Genomic DNA, 17,651 nt, shown 5'->3' with positions numbered 1-17,651 from the left:
AACCATAGCTCCTACATGGATATAGTGTGAGCCGTCCCAGGACGGGAAGTTTAATAGCAAGATTTCCAGGTGGAAAAACTAATTTGGCCATCACATCTATGGAACGGTATGCTGTAATGTATTCGATTTTTGGGTTTCAAGTTTAAAACATACCATCATAGTAGACAATTTCAAGATACATACCATCATAGTAGACAATGGCCCCCACAAGTCTGTCTTTCTGAAGCATTGGGAACAATTCTAAGGCTTTGGATTTGCTGAGAACATAACTGCTTTTTAGACACTGGCTGCCTGCTACAAGATCATAGGCCTTGATGCCAACCCAGTAGTACGGTAACTGCCACCACCTAATTCAAAACAAAAGAACAATCCGACAGTCGGCTCTACAAGTTTAAACAGAGTCCCGGCGGCAAAAGTCGCCGGGAGTCTGTTTAAACAGCCCCGATGCTGGCGACGTACACTGTACGTCGTCAGTCACGAAGGGGTTAAATTGAATATAAGACCTTTATCAGAAGCAACAAATCACAATCTTCTTTTCATCTTTCACTCCATGGTCTCCAAAGGGACTTATATAAATGTGTTTTGAAGAAAGAACAGTTTTTGTTGACTGTTTTATTTTCCTTAGTTCAGTATATAAATTTGCTACCTTTGAACTACACAACCATGAGCACTCCATTTACAAAAGACAACAGAAGCAAGGGGTCAGGGGTGTGATTTTTTTCTTTTAGAATAGTAGTGGAGTTTTTAGAATTCTTTCTTTTGTGGGAAGCAAAAATTAGAATATGTATAGAACAAAAGTAAGGATAAAAACAGTATTGTAAAAAGCAATGAAGTCCACACCTTTGACTAAACAGCAAATGTTCAGCCTCTTAATAAAAGTAGTCCTAAACTCAGAGTGAAAATTTGCCATGTTGTGGAGAACATCTATAAATGTAAATTGTGCGTCAGAAGTTCCCTGAAAAAAAAAAAGAACCTTTTTCTAGAATTCCTCCTGAAAAACATCAGTGCACTTTCTGGTATGCAAGTGTATCTAGGCAGTTCTGTGCCTACCGTCTCATTGATGTTTATTTGCAGTGTGAGATCTAGGGCACTGCTGCCTTTGACTGTTAGTCTCATGAGATTTGGAATGACATTTGGTGATGTGAATACTGTGCTGCTCACTGTTCTCCTTGCTGGAGAGGAATCTCTACTTGAGGACATGTAGTGCAAGGATCTCCCTGCTTCTGCTTTATCCATTCTTTGCATCTGTGCTTCCTCCACTTCTCCTTCTGCTCCTTGATTATTTCCCCACCAGTCAGAAGACAATTAGTCAGTCATGGAGCTGAGTACAATTTGGCGGTATCACTTCTGTGCTGCTTACAAGTTCTCCTTGCTAAAGGCTCTGACATAAGAAAGCAAACCCCTGCCTCTACAAAGAAAGCCACCACCACACATAGGCACAGTGCAGAACAAGGTATGGTAAGTCAGTAATGGGGAAAGATCAGCAATAATTTGTGTGCACAGCTCCTCATTCTGCAGGTTCACTCTTTGAATCATCCCAGGTTTGTGTCTTGTCCCCATAGATGTGCATCCTGAATACAAATTACTGCAGGGGAAAGGCTGTGAACAGGTTGACTAGTTGTCACCCAGCTTTTCAATGAAGCAAATGGTGTTCAGAGAGAACATGTGGGGAGGAGGGAGACACAGGACTAAAAGAATTTAAAGACGGGCACTGCATTTCTAGTAAGGTTATATAATACACTAATGCTTGGGGGTGGAAGGGGGGCCGAAAAGGATATGTGAACTAAAAGTGCATCTAATAAACATTTTTAGCCACTGTGATGAGGACCAGTCTGGGAGTCTAAAAGAAAGTTGATTCTATCATTTTCCCTGGGAGCAATAAGGATCTGGCATGTGAATGAACTCCCCAGCACCCACTTAAAACTCAAGCACAGGTGTGAAACCCTCAATTCCTTACTTGTATACAGGCAGCATAATAGGCAGGGGAGCAGATAAGTGAGGAGCAATCTCCAGCAGGTTGGCACGTTCATGAAGAGCTTCTTTCACAAGTTTGTACTGAAAGACAGAGGAACGAGTTACATTACCAATAAACAGAATCATAGCAAAGTAGAAAACCAATCAGAATAAAAATCTTGCTTGATGAAGCCAGATTGGATTGACAAAACACGTTGGAGCAGAGCTGATTCACAGACGGATACCAACAATTGAGGCGCTTACAATGGCGAGCAGCAGAATTACCGTTATGTGATATTATGCTGTCTATAATGCTGACATGCACTTGTATCATATGAGTGGATTGCATGTATATCTTTAAGGGTATTAATAAACTGATGGTTAACAGAACTTTTGCGGAGATGACAGACTCCAAAGGGGATGCATACCGTCAAAGGAAGTCAGTATTACATTTAATTACTGTTTACCTTTCTGCTATAGAAAGGTAAAAGAGGGTGAATGCATCTGCGGTACAGATATCATGTTTGGAAAGTTGTTGAATATATACAAGGAGACACCTTTTTAGGCTTCGTTTACACCAGGGGCGCCCACTATTTTTCGTCTGGAGATCTACTTTTCAAATGACGAGCTCATTGAGATCTACCAATGAAAAAACACCTGCATTCAGGGGCGGGAGGGGGCGTGGCGGTGCATTGAAGTCAATGGCACCGCAGCCAGGCCCCTCGCCCACAGTGCGATCGCCTGCATTAGGGCCTGTGTTCCTGTCCAGTGCGATCCGCAAAAATGCTGCGAGCACTATTTTTGCAGATCGCACTGGACCGGAATGAAGGCACTAACATGCCTGCGTTCCGAGTGCGGGCGATCGCACTGTGGGCAATGCCATTGACTTCAATTGACGACCAGTGAGGGGAGAGAGAGGCGCCGGCTGTCAGATCCTGGCCGAGCGTCTCTCTCCTCACCGCTCTGCATTAGTTCTGTGACAGCAGCTCCGTCCTCCACCCTCCCCCACCACCGGTTCCTTCACTTCTTTTAGGAACCCCGCTGGGGAGAGCAGCGGGGATCCAGAGAAGCGGCGGGAGGAGAGGACATGGCGATCTACCAGTGATCGCTACGCGATCGACTGGTAGATCGCGATCGACCTTGTGGGCACCCCTGGTTTACACTATATGATTAGGGATTCCTGCGGGAGGAACCTAGGAATTGTTGTTATTATTATTATTATTATTGTTACATGCACCTGGAAGAATAAAGGGTTATTAAACTCTCACATTTTTTTTTGCATATATCTACTGCTAGCAAGCAGTAGATATATGCAAAAAAAAAAACCTTTTGAAACAGGTTTAAACTTACCTGTGTCTCCGCCGCACGCTCCCGTCCGAACATCTGAAGAGTCTCGGGCGGCCGCAAAGGATCTTGGGGCGAGCGCATGCGCAGGTCAGATGTTCGGCCGGGAGAAGAGGAGAGACACAAGGTAAGTATATGGAGCAGTGTGCACCCGCACAGACTCCGTGAGACATGATAGAAGAGAAGGACAGAGGAGTCAGCGCTGGATCAGAGACCCGCACCAGCGCTGGAGGGACAGTTGAAAAGGGTAGTGAAGAGGAATATGATCGAATCAAGAGGCATGATTTAAGGTAAGTCCCTACACTAACATAGGTGGGTGGGGGGGAAATAGCCTTTAATGTCACTTTAACAGAGAATGTTTTATGTCACATTTGCAAATATGCTCCCTACAGTATATTATTTATGTTTGTCTGTAAGACCTCACACTGCCAATGACTTATGTGTTTCTAGGTTATTTCTAAACACATACTGTATAAATACATGTAATTATTTTAAATGGTATAATTCACGCTGTGCATTTACCTGTGTTAGGTGTATTCCGTTTAGCTGTGTTTAAAGAAAATAGAATTGTGTGCGTTGAGTAATTACTATGAACTCTAAACGCATGTAAAGGAAAGTACATTTAAACGCAGAAGAACTTGATCTGGGAAGCATACATTTTGTATAATCTCTCCTGTGTTTAAATAAACCAAATGCACGGGGCTCTAGTGAATGTAGCCTTAGAGAAGTGCTGCACATACTTGATTTATCGAGTCCTTACTCAACCCTCTTCAATGTAACAGCCGGGTTATATTAGAATCAAGTGTATTAAGATTATAGGAGAGCAAAGCGCGAAAATTTCAGAAATCTCAATTTAATCCACAACTATCCCAGTTCTGTAAACTCCGGATCAGATTGTGTTATCTCCCCCATCAGCAAAGCTGGGAATAAAAAAAAAATACCATCCCAGCTAAATTGATTCATAAAACACACAGCCTTTGGCGAACTTGTAGATGCAGTAAATGAACCAATGAATGCCATCAGGGGACAATAAGCCTGTCAGCTTACTTGTCAATAATACAATTAGCTACAATTTAATAAAGATTTAAGACTCTGAGGGGCTTGTTCAATTTGTTACAGAGTCTTTCTGCCATGGAGAAATCATTTCCTTCTATTTTTTTTATCAGAGCGTATTAAATGAAACACAGAGATATAAACCACTGAAATTTAAAGGGACACCAAGAGGCCCTATGTTTTCTTCATATGAGAAATAAAAATAGAATGCAAGATAATATTAATTGTCTAGGAATAATGGTGTACAGATCTAACCACATGGGAGCTGCCATTGTTTACATGTTTTTGAAGGTCCATTCTCCCGCATTGTCCTCCTTCTCCTTGCTATACAACATGGTGAGTTAGTGACTTGGAACAAGCGTATGCACACTAGGGGATTGATTTACTAAAGGCAAATGGGATGTTCACTTTGCAAGGGAATTTTCCCCTGAGCTTAGTGAATAAGGTGAAGCTCTGCTGACTTTCATCATCCAATCATGTGCAAACAAAAATACTGTTTTGTTTTCCTCTGCACATGATTGGGTATGCTTTGCAAAATTAATGTAAACATCATTCACTAAGCTAAGGGAAAATTCCCTTGCAAAGTGAACAGCCAATTTGCCTTTAGTATATCAACCCCTGGGTGTCCTGACACTTCATGGTGGCACGCTTGTTCCACATCAGCCTCTAATTCAAAGATAAATTGGTAGCGAGCCAAAATATAATTTGAGTAAATCTTGGATTGAATTTTGAGGTGTAATAAATGCCTTTGTTGATTTAATTTGTTACACCAGCAATAAAACTTCCTTCCACAGTAGTATCTGTGGTCCTCTGCTAGTTTCTCTCTGTATGGTCCCACCTGAGGTTCTACTGCTTTCTTCTTGTATCCTTGGATCAAGAGCACCCTTAACCATAAATGTGACGCCTCCCAATCTCAGATTTTGAGAGTCTTATAACGTTTTTTGATCTTTCACAACAGACCCTTTGCCACCACCCAACCACTTTCCTCCTTACATGGCAGCAGTGATAAATATTCAGGGTGTGTATAATTTGAGTAGTTCTGGTAGATTCTGGTGTGTGTAGATTTTGAAGGGAAATGCAAGTGATTCCATTATTACTTTCTGATGGGCAGGTCTGGGTACCCGACACTCCCTAGCCTGCAGACTCAAATATTGAGAAACAGACAGTTCCAGGTGACTTGACTACCACAAACAAAAAAAGATTAGCAAAGTATAGCTAAATGATGTGTGGTATAAACAGCAATAGTTATGCAGTCCAAGGCCAACAAATAAAGCACCCATCTGCTCCACACACCTATTCGAATCAATGCCTTCATTGCCAGGACCCATAAATGATGGTTTCCATTCTTCAATGGACTCATACAGTATAACCACTAAGGAAACTAAATTACAAACTGCTGTAACAGGCAGCCTCGCTACAGGGGGGCAAGGGGGGTTATCACTTGCCCCCCTTAAATAAAGTTAAATACATAAAAAGTACAAATGTAAAAAAATACAAAAATACAAAATACAAAAAAATATTTAAAAAGTTTTGAAAAAATAAAAAGTAAAATAAACTAAAATTAAAAATCCCACATAAAATTAAAGGTCCCAGCCCCTGCAAACACACACATGAAAAAAAAGTTGTAATTCTCTATAGCTGGTGTTTTTTTTCATTGCTGTATAAAGTATTGCTGGGATTTATAGTCCTCTATAGCTGTTGGTATTATTCTACATTGGGGTATAATGTATTGGTTGGAATTGTAGTTCTCGATAGCTAATGGAATTCTGCATTGCTGTATAATGTAGTTATGAGATTTATAGTGCTCCATAGCTGAAGGTGGTATTCTGCATTGCTGTATAATGTGTTGCTGAGATTTGTAGTCCCTCTACAGCTTAGAGTTAGTGGCAGAACTACCAGGGTCGCAGCAGTCGTACACGCGCCCAGCACTGACGAGGCATCCCTACACTACTAGTGTTCTATAATTTTCCTCAACCCATAAATGTCTCTAGGCGTCACTTCCAGGCGTGCATGTCATGAAGAAAGGGGGTCATGAAAACAGCTGATTCAGAAGACTCAGCCCCACTGGAAGTGACACAGTCGAGAAAATGTATAGGATCGAGAAAAATTATAGAACACTGATTTTGACACTGTCCGGCCCCTCCCACTTTCCTCTGACAGCTCACAGCCCAGAAGCATGGACAGCCTACGGCGGTCTACAGTGGGCAAGAGTGCCTATGTACCATGTCACGTAGTCCCTTTGTGGCTGGACGTACAGTGTACGTCTCCCGTCACGAAGGGGTTAATTGCGGATGGCGTCCGTGGTTGCGGTATTCAGGATTGTGGCCGGCGTTGGACTACATGTCGCATCCGCAATTAGATCAGCTCTCGGCGCTCAGCGGTTGCGACATGCAATGAAAATTATCAGTGCCCCCCCCAGATTTGACTGTGGTATCTTATGTGCCCCCCCCTATATATTGTTCCTAGAGTCGCCACTGCCTGTGTGATATCAGAAAGTCAACTGTGGAAAGCAGACGTCACAAGTAGAAAGTAGAGGGATTCCTAAAACCTTCTTAATTCACAGTCCCAGTCTACAGACCTATTGCTCTTAAAGTGACATTAAACCCACAGATTTTTTAACATAAAACAATACTGTAATGTGCACCTTACTGTAATCCATGGTTGTTTCCCTTCTCTTTGCTGCTCTTCCTTTTAAATCTGTATCTGTTCTCATGCTGGGCAGAACTTCTGTTTTGCAGCAGACTGCCTTGTCTCTGGAATGGATACATGGTGTCTGTGTATAGACTTGTATAGGCTTGAAACCTGAGCCAGCACTACAGGAAGAGGCCCTAAGCTGAAAAGGGAAGTTCTCCCCAAGCATGAGAAGACATGAGGATTTAAAAGGAAGAGCAGCAAAGAGAAGGGAAACAACCATGGATTACAGTAAGGCGCACATTACAGTATTGGTTTATGTTAAAAAATCTGAGGGTTTAATGTCACTTTAACACTGAATAATGCAGACATGCTAAGTGTAAACAAAGCAAGATTTACATTAGCTAGGATTTGTGAGAACACCTTTAAAAGTATGGGGAAAGTTGGAGCTGGAACATCAGCTAGGTTGGGTGTCCATCTTAATCTTGTAACATGGAAATCATTGTTCTGAGAAAAACATGTTGCTGGTCTAGTCTTAAAAATCCAAATTCCCATCTACCTTCCTCAATGCTGGCCATACAGTACATGCAATGGTGTGTTTTGATCAACAAGCAAATATTTTTTAACGCAATAGGAATACCCATGCCTCAATAAATTCGACCCATTGGATGTTTTGGTGTGTGAAATTGTTTTTGACTAAAAGACTGTCTAGAAATATTTGACAAAAATGTTTTTATTCTGACCAATTTCAAAGATCTTAAAAGGTATTCTGTCGATGGGAAGGGAGGAGGGCACAAACTGCTGCTGAAATCAAACTCCGGAGTGTGCATACCTATATCAGCTTCCAAAAGTTTCTGTCACAGCTGAACCTCAGGTCCCTTTATTACCTTATCCTGCCTTTTGTGCATTCTGATTGGCCATCGAGTCTGCCAGTCAGAGTGATGGAACAATAGTAGTGTGGAGGCAAGGCTTGGCAACAACTTTGGATGATAACTTTCCCTGTCAGAATGCCCCACATTTTGCCCTGACAACAGGGTGTAGGGGGCTGATGCAGGTATGTGCACCTCTAGGAGCATGCACTCAACCTTTACAAATCTGGTCACATGCTTTAGGTGGCTCAGGGTCTCTTACTTTTCTTATCACCTATTGGTACAACGTGTTAAACCAAGTACGCTACCTTCATTTTGCATTTATACTTTGTGTTATGGTTGTGGTACAGGTACTTCAAGGCTTCCTGATTTTCACACCTTGTCATGTATCTTGTCCAAATAGATGATGTACTGTATGTGGCTTGAAACTGGTTAATTGAGTTCAATTTTGTTCTGTTTAATAAAGTTCTCCATTTTGAATGTGAAAAATCTGTTCACATGATCATACAGCTTACAGACATTTTTCTATATACAGCAATTCTGGTCCCAAAACCATAGTGGTGGAATTTATCAAAACCGGAGCAGCTGTGCTTGGCAATCAGCTTCTCTCTTCAGTTTGTTCAGTTAAGATTTGAAAATGAAAGAGAGAAGCTGATTGGTTGCCATGCACAGCTGCTCCAGATTTTCTCTGCTCCGGTTTTGATAAATTCCCCCTAATGTATCATCAAAAATAAAACAGATTAATTACTAAACATTTCACAGCCTAGCCCAATAACTCATCCCCTTGCCGAGGTTTTGTGTATCAAAATGTATGATTTGGGGAAAAATGTGAAAGCATTCTTTTAAAAAAATGTCATAAGGCAAATTGGCCATTCTTCATCAATGGTAAAACAATAGAAATCAAGGCCACACTATTGCAGGATAACACAAGTGAAATGACTAAGGTGGTAGAAGCTCATTGGCACACAGTAAGCTACATACAATGAGGCCAGTGCAGCCCACTTCAATAGAGCCTTGCTCACTGCTTGTTGCTCATACAGCGCCGTGACATCAAGGCTAACAGGCAGAGGTTATAAAGAAGGAAGTGGCCAGGGATGTGTCACTTGAAATCTATTGACCATGTTTGTTTACAACAAACTCAATGACCCCTTTACTTGGTCATGACATGGCCTGCCAACGTTCTTTATAACTCAGCCGCCAACCGCTGTACTCTCCTACAATGAACAGATTGGGAAAAATAAATAGCTATGAACTGTTGTAAAATCCAGAGAGGAGATTTTTCGGTATCGCTGCACACATGTCATAAAAGCATAAATTAGATAATGACTACAAGGCGGATTATAGCCTAACCCTGGTCAAGGATCACCTAAAGCCACTGCGTAGGAGTTAAGGTGTGTAGATTATTACGTGCACAGTAACGCTTGTTCATATTATATAGTATACTGTAATACTATACACTATACACAAAAACATTATGTAATGCCAACAGCAAGATAATGATCAACTCCTTACATGTCTTGGAATAAACTATAGTTATAGTGCATGTGTGGGCAAAAAAAAAAAGCATTCAGTACATCCCTGCAACACATGCACATTTCCTAGGTCTTGTTTCTTCCAGCATTCCCATGCAGAGTTGTCAGCCCGGAGACCACTGTTCAGACACAATGAACAGTGGTCCTTAGCTGCAGAGCTATTTGTCCTGTAAAACTCAGCATATGTTTGTTCTGTGGGAATGGAGGCAAAAATGAACGTTATTAGTATTATTTTCTTTCCAAGGCGAATACAATAGCAGGAAAATACCACATTATGGTCACTAGATGGCACTGAGGAGCTTAGGATATACGTATTTATTTCCTATGCTCCTCAGCTCCATCTAGTGGCCATAATGTGGTATTTTCCTGATATAACATTCAACATGGATAAAAAACATGCTAATAATATTAGTTTTTGTCTCCATTTGCACAGAATGAACAGTTTCACAGAAGAAATTACTCTGCAAATATTTTTATAAATACATCCCCTCGTGTTTGATCCACTTTGGCTTGGGGGGCTGGGGGGGGAGCTGCAGTTAGACTTTATAATCCAACAAAATTTCAATTGATTATTTGTTACATGCCGTTGCTAGCATAAATATGTTTACCAAGAGCCCTCTAGGCCAGTTGCATAGAGCCTCTGGGACCCCAGCAGATCATTGCTTATATAAAACTGTCAAAAATACTATAACTGTAAAAATCCATATAAAATGGTCACCTGTTCAACATCCAACTGCATGATAGCTTTCTGCAGATACCGAACACCACCATGGATGAGTTTTGTGCTTCTACTGCTGGTCCCAGAGGAGAAATCATCTCTTTCCACAAGAGCGGTTTTAAGTCCTGAAACAATTCCGAAAGTGTTTATTGAAATGTGCGCAAGACACGGAGCACCTTCCACAGCAGAACCATTTTACTGCATTACATTAGTACCCGTTCTCTAACAATAAACTAGGCAGACTGCAGACAGGATGTAACTTTTGGTGTAAGGTGTTCACAAAGCATGGAGACAGCAGCAGAGAGACATTTACCAACAGACAACTACATTACATGGCCAAACGTCTGACCATCACACTTACACTATATGGCCAAATATATGGACTGAGCTCCAGATTAAGGTCAAGTGTTTTGAGTGAAGGTTACTGTTAATGATACAGCATACAAAGACATTTTAGACAATTGTGGCAACAGTTAACGGAAGGCCTTTTTCTTTTTCAGCATCACTGTATCCCTATACACAAAGCCAGGTCTATAAAGATACAGTTTTATCAGTTTGGTGTGGAGGAACTGGAGTGGCCTGCACAGAGTCCTGATTTCAACCCTAATGAAGACTTTTGAGATTAAAGGAGAACTATGAGGTGAGTGCTTTTCACTCACCTCATAGTTCTAGCCGACCTGTGACAATGAGACTGTCGCAGGTCTGCTTAGTAGATCGGGAGGTGAGCGAACACATACCGGGTTCGCTCGCCTCTCGATCCTGTCACGGCTGCAGAGGTTATAAAGAAGGAAGTGGCCAGGGATGTGTCACTTGAAATCTATTGACCATGTTTGTTTACAACAAACTCAATGACCCCTTTACTTGGTCATGACATGGCCTGCCAACGTTCTTTATAACTCAGCCGCCAACCGCTGTACTCTCCTACAATGAACAGATTGGGAAAAATAAATAGCTATGAACTGTTGTAAAATCCAGAGAGGAGATTTTTCGGTATCGCTGCACACATGTCATAAAAGCATAAATTAGATAATGACTACAAGGCGGATTATAGCCTAACCCTGGTCAAGGATCACCTAAAGCCACTGCGTAGGAGTTAAGGTGTGTAGATTATTACGTGCACAGTAACGCTTGTTCATATTATATAGTATACTGTAATACTATACACTATACACAAAAACATTATGTAATGCCAACAGCAAGATAATGATCAACTCCTTACATGTCTTGGAATAAACTATAGTTATAGTGCATGTGTGGGCAAAAAAAAAAAGCATTCAGTACATCCCTGCAACACATGCACATTTCCTAGGTCTTGTTTCTTCCAGCATTCCCATGCAGAGTTGTCAGCCCGGAGACCACTGTTCAGACACAATGAACAGTGGTCCTTAGCTGCAGAGCTATTTGTCCTGTAAAACTCAGCATATGTTTGTTCTGTGGGAATGGAGGCAAAAATGAACGTTATTAGTATTATTTTCTTTCCAAGGCGAATACAATAGCAGGAAAATACCACATTATGGTCACTAGATGGCACTGAGGAGCTTAGGATATACGTATTTATTTCCTATGCTCCTCAGCTCCATCTAGTGGCCATAATGTGGTATTTTCCTGATATAACATTCAACATGGATAAAAAACATGCTAATAATATTAGTTTTTGTCTCCATTTGCACAGAATGAACAGTTTCACAGAAGAAATTACTCTGCAAATATTTTTATAAATACATCCCCTCGTGTTTGATCCACTTTGGCTTGGGGGGCTGGGGGGGGAGCTGCAGTTAGACTTTATAATCCAACAAAATTTCAATTGATTATTTGTTACATGCCGTTGCTAGCATAAATATGTTTACCAAGAGCCCTCTAGGCCAGTTGCATAGAGCCTCTGGGACCCCAGCAGATCATTGCTTATATAAAACTGTCAAAAATACTATAACTGTAAAAATCCATATAAAATGGTCACCTGTTCAACATCCAACTGCATGATAGCTTTCTGCAGATACCGAACACCACCATGGATGAGTTTTGTGCTTCTACTGCTGGTCCCAGAGGAGAAATCATCTCTTTCCACAAGAGCGGTTTTAAGTCCTGAAACAATTCCGAAAGTGTTTATTGAAATGTGCGCAAGACACGGAGCACCTTCCACAGCAGAACCATTTTACTGCATTACATTAGTACCCGTTCTCTAACAATAAACTAGGCAGACTGCAGACAGGATGTAACTTTTGGTGTAAGGTGTTCACAAAGCATGGAGACAGCAGCAGAGAGACATTTACCAACAGACAACTACATTACATGGCCAAACGTCTGACCATCACACTTACACTATATGGCCAAATATATGGACTGAGCTCCAGATTAAGGTCAAGTGTTTTGAGTGAAGGTTACTGTTAATGATACAGCATACAAAGACATTTTAGACAATTGTGGCAACAGTTAACGGAAGGCCTTTTTCTTTTTCAGCATCACTGTATCCCTATACACAAAGCCAGGTCTATAAAGATACAGTTTTATCAGTTTGGTGTGGAGGAACTGGAGTGGCCTGCACAGAGTCCTGATTTCAACCCTAATGAAGACTTTTGAGATTAAAGGAGAACTATGAGGTTAGTGCTTTTCACTCACCTCATAGTTCTAGCCGACCTGTGACAATGAGACTGTCGCAGGTCTGCTTAGTAGATCGGGAGGTGAGCGAACACATACCGGGTTCGCTCGCCTCTCGATCCTGTCACGGCTCTCTGCCGTGACAGGGGGAGGGGCTGGATTCCCCTCTCCCCGCTCCGATCTGCCAGCGCTGACTGGCGGAACGGACGGGGAGGGGGTGGGTACAGCTGGCTCTGCCTCTAGATAGGCAGAGCCAGCTGTCACTCATGCAGCTGGGCGGATCTCGTCATCTACGTCGGGATCCGCTCCGGCTGTGGCGTCTCAGTATACCGCAAGCTGTAGCTCGCGGTATACTGAGCTTAGGGTAACGGGAGGACGCTAGTTTGTGTCCTCCTGTTACCCTACGGAGAACTATGGGGAAAAACACTGACCCCATAGTTCTCCTTTAAACTGAAGGCAGATTGCAAGCCAGGTCTTCTCAGCTTACACACTCTAAAGTCTTGTGGTAAGCCTTACCAGAAAGGTGGAGGCTGTTATAGCTGCAAGGAGGTGGGGAAGTAGGGGCAACATATTAATGCCCATAGTTTTAGAATGGGATGTCCAACAAGCTTATATCGTATTTGGGATGTAAGAGTGAAACCTTGCTTTCATAAATGAAAAACAAAAACCCATCTCCATGCCAGTTATATGCATGAAAAGTAATTTAAGTGCAATTTCTAGTTCACAGGCACAATGATTGCTGGATTTACCCTGGACTGATATTTGACAGACGCGCCACGTCCATAATGCAGTTCAAACAAACTTCAATAGATTCAATAGATGATTTTTTTTTTTTTAAATATTAGGCCAGCCCGTACACCATGATATGCTGACAACACGCAATCGGACTTTAACTGATCAATTCAGAGTCACTGCATTCAAATGATTGTACATGTACAGCTAATAACACTGAATATACCAGTGCAGCTATTACAATTGCTGACAACATTGTTATTTTTTTATGATATATATTCTACAGTACATGACAAGACTGCCAATGTGCTGGGAGCAGACTGTGGGTAAATGCATATTAAGCTTTGTATTAAAATGAAGAGCCAATGCTGTTAGGCTCCTCTGGTATAACCCTTCCTTGTTGCACAAACTGCTCCAGACAACAGTGTGTGCAGCGAGGGAAGGAAACTGATGGAAGAACTTTATGTTAGTACTGCGAAAGTATGTAGAATTGTATGGAACCATTGCTCCCAATATCCTTCGCTGAAACTTAAAATATTTTTTTGTAGTTACCCCGTCACCAACTTTTAATCTGCCGTTGAACTTGCTAGAGAATTTGACTACTCAGGAAGAGTCAATTCCCTCGCACAGACTCCCCCTCCCCTCCTATGTCTAATTATTGTCTATACTGGCCCTGCTACCCTGTTCCTCCCCTCACAACCATACATAAAACTTTATGTAGCTTCCAGGGGAGGAGCAAAAGGTAATACTATAGGACGTCACTTGAATAACAGCTCAAGAGTCTGCCGACATCACATCCTAGATGGTGGTGGCCATCCTCGGTCTTAGGGCTTTTAGATGTCTACACAAGGGAGGATTTGACAGGTAAATAACATGTGTAAATTACCTTAATTGCACATATAATCCTATGGGAAGATACTTGTTTAAAAAAAAATGAACCGTCTGTCAATTGGGTCTCTTTAAGCTGAGTACTCATTTTAACAGACATTTGGAAGGTCTCAGATGACATTTACCTAAACTGGGCAGCATTTAGTGACTTCAAGGATACTATTGGTCTGAGCTCTGCCCACGCTTACCAAATTCTTTTAACTCAGGAAAGGTCTGTAGAACTGAATGCTCTTTAAAGCTAACAATTTAAGATGTCTGTGCCTATGTGTACATGGAACAATGCTATAAAAAGGATACCATTACAATACTACAAACTCCATACCTCTAGTAACAGCGTCCAAGGCACAGCCGCAGCCTGTGGCTCCTCCTCCAATCACAAGAACATCAAACTCCTTTGTTTTTTCCAGTGTGAGTAGCTGAGCCTCTCTGGATGGTAGTTCATTCTGATTGGGCTGTCTAACTGGCTCAGCAGCATCCACATGTATTATGTTTGCCTGAAAGAAACACAGCATGTTCAGGGCCATGAGGCAAAGCCAAACAGATAGAAGAAAACAGATTTGGCAACATGTGAGGAAACGGCAATCGACTCCTTGTTTGTAAAACATTATTAGCTTTGGTGGAAGAAGGTGCTGAATGAGTTGCAAATATGGATATTAAAATGATCATCATTCCAACAACTTTAATACCAGTCATGGATAAATATATGAACATATCAGGAGATCAGAAATTAAGCTACTTTTTATTAAAATTCACACTTCACATCAATAATCAATCAATAAGGTACTTACAAGCATTACCCAATGGCATAATTTATTTCTTATGTATAAAGTACCCTTTTTCTTGCCACAAATAAAATAAATTGTTGTATCCCAAGTTCTCCCATGTCTATCATTATTAAGTGCCGTCAAATCGATGTCAACGTCTTGGAACCACATGGATAGTGTTCCTGTACAAACGATCTGTCTTTTGCCTGTCTAAGCCTTCACAATGGTATGTTCATATGTACTGTGACTGTATCTAGCAATCCTACTGCCGATCATCCTCTTCCTTTACCTTCAACTTCCTTCATGCCTAGGCAGCCTAAATCAAATGGTCCCAAGCTCCCAGGAGTACTATGGGTGTCAATTAAGTAAACCTGTTAAAAACCTGGACAATTTTAACCAGCATAATGAACAGTGAATTTATTTTAATGTGGCATGAAGAAAATGCCTTGGTAAGTGTCCATCTGTATAGTCATATGGCTCAATCCACCATTTACATATGGTGCCAAAAAGCGCTGGGTGCTTTTTTAGCATTCACATATACAAGCCCTAAAAGGGAATATTTTAAATGCCCTTGTCCGTTTTGGTGGCTTATGAGTAGGCCGAAAGCTACAAGACATATTCAAGCTTCATTTACAACCAGGCCTGGAATATATACTACGGCAGAGAGCACAGGGTTAACTGTGCGGGCACCATATGTTCACATTGGATCTATTCTAGCTCGGGTTTGTCTTAAAGCACAATGACATTGACTCCTCCAGCCCTGACTCCTGACCCCAAGGCATGAGGAAAGACACAGATGACCTGCTGTCATCCTGGCCTGCTATCCTCTCTGCCCTGTGCTTGACGAGTGATGTGATGCTGCTAGCCAAGCTTTCTTTGAGCCTAAACTGACCCCTAACTGTCTCCTTCATACAAGTCACAGGGAAACGAGAAGACCAAACAGAAACCGAGATGAGAAATTCACTGAACTTGAGGGCTGGGTAGAATTGATCTTAAAAACAGGTATCCAATAGTAATGGGGAGAGGGAATAGCAACGATTCAAGGATATAAGATATAACTTAAAAGGAATGTATAGTGGTTTATACATAATTTTCTATATTACTATTAGGACTAATAGCATGCAAATGTAGAAGTTTAAAAAGAAAATATAAAATAATGCATTCTCCTTGTAATCAAGCGGATAAAGCTTTTCACATTTTAAAGGCTCTTCCTTTTTAGATGGTTCAGTCCAAAGTTTAGCCCAGACTAAGAAACTAAAAGCAGAAAGTGTCTAAAGTGCTGTCTACTTAGCTAACCCATAGTTCTTTGGGAATGCTGTGTCATATAATAAGTGTATTTCTACACAGCTATACAACAATATTTTACAAGCTAACAAAAACAAACAGCTAACATAGGACTGACTCAAACTTTTCTGTCTTAGAGGATCCTAATGAAAAGTTATATAATGAGCTAAAAAAAAAAAAAAAAAATACTTTACACTAAGGGCTTGTTCACACCATGTCCAGATCATGTCCAGACCAGAACAGTTTGTTCCCGGACCAAAAAAGCATCTCAATGTATCCCTATGGCATTTCTGGGCTCTGTTCACACCAGCACAGTCCATTCTGGTCCAGACAAAAAAAAATACTGCTTGTCTTATTTTCTCTGGTCTGGAATGCACTGGAACACATGGAAATGCTTAAACAACGCATACAAAGGCATGCAAATTGAAAAAAGCTTCAAAATCGCAGTAAAATCGCACTGTACTGTGTTTGCAGATCTGCTCCAGATCTGGTCCAGACATGGTGTGAACATAGCCTAAAGCCAGAGCTGAGTTATATATTCAAACTTTCTAGTGAAAAAGCAGGTTAGGATAAGCATGACTCCTGAGGACGCAAAGCTACACACCACTGATCCGTACAACTGAAAACTTTATTAGTCCAGCAGCAGTAGGAACCAAGGACATCCAGCTCATGTGTTTTGCCTTCAATTGGGGCTTAATTTTAGAGCTCTACAATTAGGACCACATAGGGGACAAAATGCATAAGTAGGGGTCTGAATAGAACATCTCCCTGCTAACTCTTCCGCTGTCTGCAATGCTGTAGTGTAGAGAAATTATGTATCTGAAGTCTCTTTAAAAACTGACACTTCCAAGAGCATGGATTTTCCCAGTGTGTGCAGCAGTTTATCCCAAATGCTACATAAATTATACAACATAGACAAAGTAGAATTCAGCAACAGAAACCACTGAGCACAGCAGTGGTTAAAGAAACTGACAGTTTTGGTTTCTGTCAGTGGCTGAGCTATTGCCATAGCAACCCAGGCGGCCGCTATGGGGCCCGGGGCACAGCCAGGACGAGAAACAAAGGGGTCCCCCTGATGACGTGCGGGCCGTCTGGGTCGCTATGGCATCGCAGGCTGCTGGCTGTCACTGGCAGCTCTGAGGAGGAATGCACCGCTGTTCAGATCACTGGCAACTTGTCAGTGATCTGTGCAGCGGCGCGTTGCTCCCCAGAGCCGCTGCAGAGTCAGTGACAGCCAGCAACTGTGGTGGAGGAGGCCGGGGCCCGGCGGAGGAGGCGGGGCCTGGCG

General features: G+C 41.7%; 1 protein-coding gene across 1 annotated transcript in view; it reads right to left on the bottom strand.

The window, feature by feature from the left end:
- Positions 1–17,651, bottom strand: part of GPD2 (glycerol-3-phosphate dehydrogenase 2) — a 127,982-nt gene that overhangs the window by 75,815 nt on the left and 34,516 nt on the right. Inside the window, exons 3-6 of the mRNA XM_018553140.1 lie at positions 14,638–14,809; positions 12,058–12,182; positions 1,958–2,055; positions 184–347 (exon numbers count right to left, since the gene is read on the bottom strand). Of these exons, the coding sequence (XP_018408642.1) occupies positions 184–347; positions 1,958–2,055; positions 12,058–12,182; positions 14,638–14,809 (559 nt within the window). The remainder of the gene's footprint in view (positions 1–183; positions 348–1,957; positions 2,056–12,057; positions 12,183–14,637; positions 14,810–17,651) is intronic.

This window comes from Nanorana parkeri, unplaced genomic scaffold, assembly GCF_000935625.1.
Source record: "Nanorana parkeri isolate BGI_ZX_2015 unplaced genomic scaffold, ASM93562v1 scaffold112, whole genome shotgun sequence".
Taxonomy (NCBI): Eukaryota; Metazoa; Chordata; class Amphibia; order Anura; family Dicroglossidae; genus Nanorana; species Nanorana parkeri.
The sequence above is the reverse complement of the archived record's forward strand: the minus strand, read 5'-3'. Positions and strand labels throughout refer to the sequence as shown.